At 28.4% G+C, this 2500-nt stretch overlaps 1 protein-coding gene across 1 annotated transcript in view; it reads right to left on the reverse strand.

Annotated features, from left to right (window-relative positions):
• LOC137616009 (bromodomain-containing protein DDB_G0278469-like) overlaps positions 1-2500 on the reverse strand; it is a 176342-nt gene that overhangs the window by 6386 nt on the left and 167456 nt on the right. Inside the window, exon 3 of the mRNA XM_068345692.1 lies at positions 1904-2500. This exon is cut by the window's right edge and continues 35 nt beyond it. Within this exon, the coding sequence (XP_068201793.1) occupies positions 1904-2500 (597 nt within the window). The remainder of the gene's footprint in view (positions 1-1903) is intronic.

A 2500-nucleotide genomic window follows, 5' to 3' on the forward strand; every position in this document is an offset into this window, starting at 1 on the left:
CAGTGTAATATTTCATTCATAGTTTTTTCCTGTAATGATGACTTGTATTCATGTTTTCCTGTTTAATCTGTGAAATTTTTTTGTCTCATACCTTATAATAACATTGTCCTCTTTACGTTGGGTTATATATATATATATATATATATATATATATATATATATATATATATATATATATATATATATACATACATACATACACTATATATATATATATATATATATATATATATATATATATATATATATATATATATATATATATATATATATATACATACATACACTATATATGTATGTATATATATATATATATATATATATATATATATATATATATATATATATATATATATATATATATATATATATATTGTCTTTTTCACTCCTCAATTTTTTATAGCATAGTGCTCCAGAACATCCTACATTCCTCATTATTTTTTAGAAGATTTCTGATAATTTATGACACGGAAAGTTGAGTGTGGTGTCGCAGTGATAGAAGATCAGATAATTTTAATGATCATACGTATTATTAAAATGGGAGAATCTGTGATTTGATGGTTATTTATTGTTCGTCATATTTCTTAAATAACTAAATTAAAATGGCAGAATCTGCGATTCGATGGTTATTTATGAACTGTTTGTCATATTTTTTTTTTAATAACAATTAAAATTGGAAAATCTGCGATTCGATGATTATTTATGAACTGTTCGTCATATTTTTTTTTCTTTTTGAATAACTAAATTAAAATGGAAGAATCTGCGATTCGATGGTTATTTATTGTTCGTCTTTTTTTATTTTTTTTTTTTTTTTATTTGAATAACTAAATTAAAATGGGAGAATCTGTGATTTGATTGTTATTTATTGTCGACATATTTTTTAAATAAATAAAACAATTTTCTAAATGATAATGATAAGAATAATAATACAAGTAAATTTTGTGTGTATCAAGACACGTGATAATGTATACTCAATTTAAATTAATTCCCTCAGTTTTATGTGAATAATAAACACAAAGGAAATAGTATGATGGCCCTGTTTGTTATTATTGTATTTTTTTTTCTATTTCACTGTGATAAAAACGATCTTTATCTCATTTACAATTTTCTATTTTCATTTTGTTAGCATTTTTTTTACAAGGGCATATTTTATAATACATTTTATTTTCATATATTCGTAGGAGTGACAGAAAAAATAATTTTATATCTCTCTTCCTTTCACATTTCTTTTATAATGTATTTTATTTTCATATCTTTTACCTTTAGATTCGTGCGAGTGAAAGACGGAAAAAATAGTTAATTAATATTTCTGCTTCTTTCACATTTATTCTAGTTCTATTTTTTTTTTCTTTCGGGTATTCATTAAAATGAAGCCGAGGTCATTTGTTAATTGTCTACTCCTCCTTTCTTATTCTTCTACCTCTTCCTCCTCCGACGAAATATATTTAATAATTATGATATTTAGTCCAAGACGTTTTTGTTTTCATTTTCTTTGTTAATTAGTCACGTGGCGTTCTGTTTACTCTCGCAACATCGTATCTATATTTCAGTCCATGATTACCTCATTTTTTCCTTTTTCCGGTTTTTTTTTTCTTTTTTTTCGAGTTCGTGAAGTAATAAGTTAATTCCCATGTCTTTGCAACATATCAACATTTTGGTCCGTGGTAATTTGCCAAATATCTTCTTGTCCTCTTTGCGACATATCAACATTTTGGTCCGTGGTAATTTACCAAATTTCTTCTTGTCCAATTTTGCAACATATCAACATTTTGGTCCGTGGTAATTTGCCAAATTTCTTCTTGTCCTCTTTGCAACATATCAACATGTTGGTCCGTGGTAATTTGCCAAATTTCTTCTTGTCCTCTTTGCAACATATCAACATTTTGGGTCCGTGGTAATTTGCCAAATTTCATCTTGTCATCTTTGCAACATATCAAACATGTTGGGTCCGTGGTAATTTTGCCAAATTTCTTCTTGTCCTCTTTGCAACATATCAACATTTTGGTCCGTGGTAATTTGCCAAATTTCTTCTTGTCTTCTTTGCGACATATCAACATTTTGGTCCGTGGTAATTTTGCCAAATTTCTTCTTGTCCTCTTTGCGACATATCGACATTTTGGGTCCGTGGTAATTTGCCAAATTTCTTCTTGTCCTCTTTTGCGACATATCGACATTTGGGTCCGTGGTAATTTGCCAAATTTCTTCTTGTCCTCTTTGCGACATATCGACATTTGGGTCCGTGGTAATTTGTCAAATTTCTTCTTGTCCTCTTTTGCGACATATCGACATTGGGTCCGTGGTAATTTGCCAAATTTCTTCTTGTCCTCTTTGCGACATATCGACATTTTGGGTCCGTGGTAATTTGCCAAATTTTCTTCTTGTCCTCTTTGCAACATATCAATATTTTGGTCCGTGGTAATTTGCCAAATTTCTTCTTGTCCTCTTTGCAACATATCAACATTTTGGTCCGTGGGTAATTTGCCAAATTTCTTCTTCTTCT

Source organism: Palaemon carinicauda, chromosome 2, assembly GCF_036898095.1.
Source record: "Palaemon carinicauda isolate YSFRI2023 chromosome 2, ASM3689809v2, whole genome shotgun sequence".
In the NCBI taxonomy this organism is placed as follows: domain Eukaryota; kingdom Metazoa; phylum Arthropoda; class Malacostraca; order Decapoda; family Palaemonidae; genus Palaemon; species Palaemon carinicauda.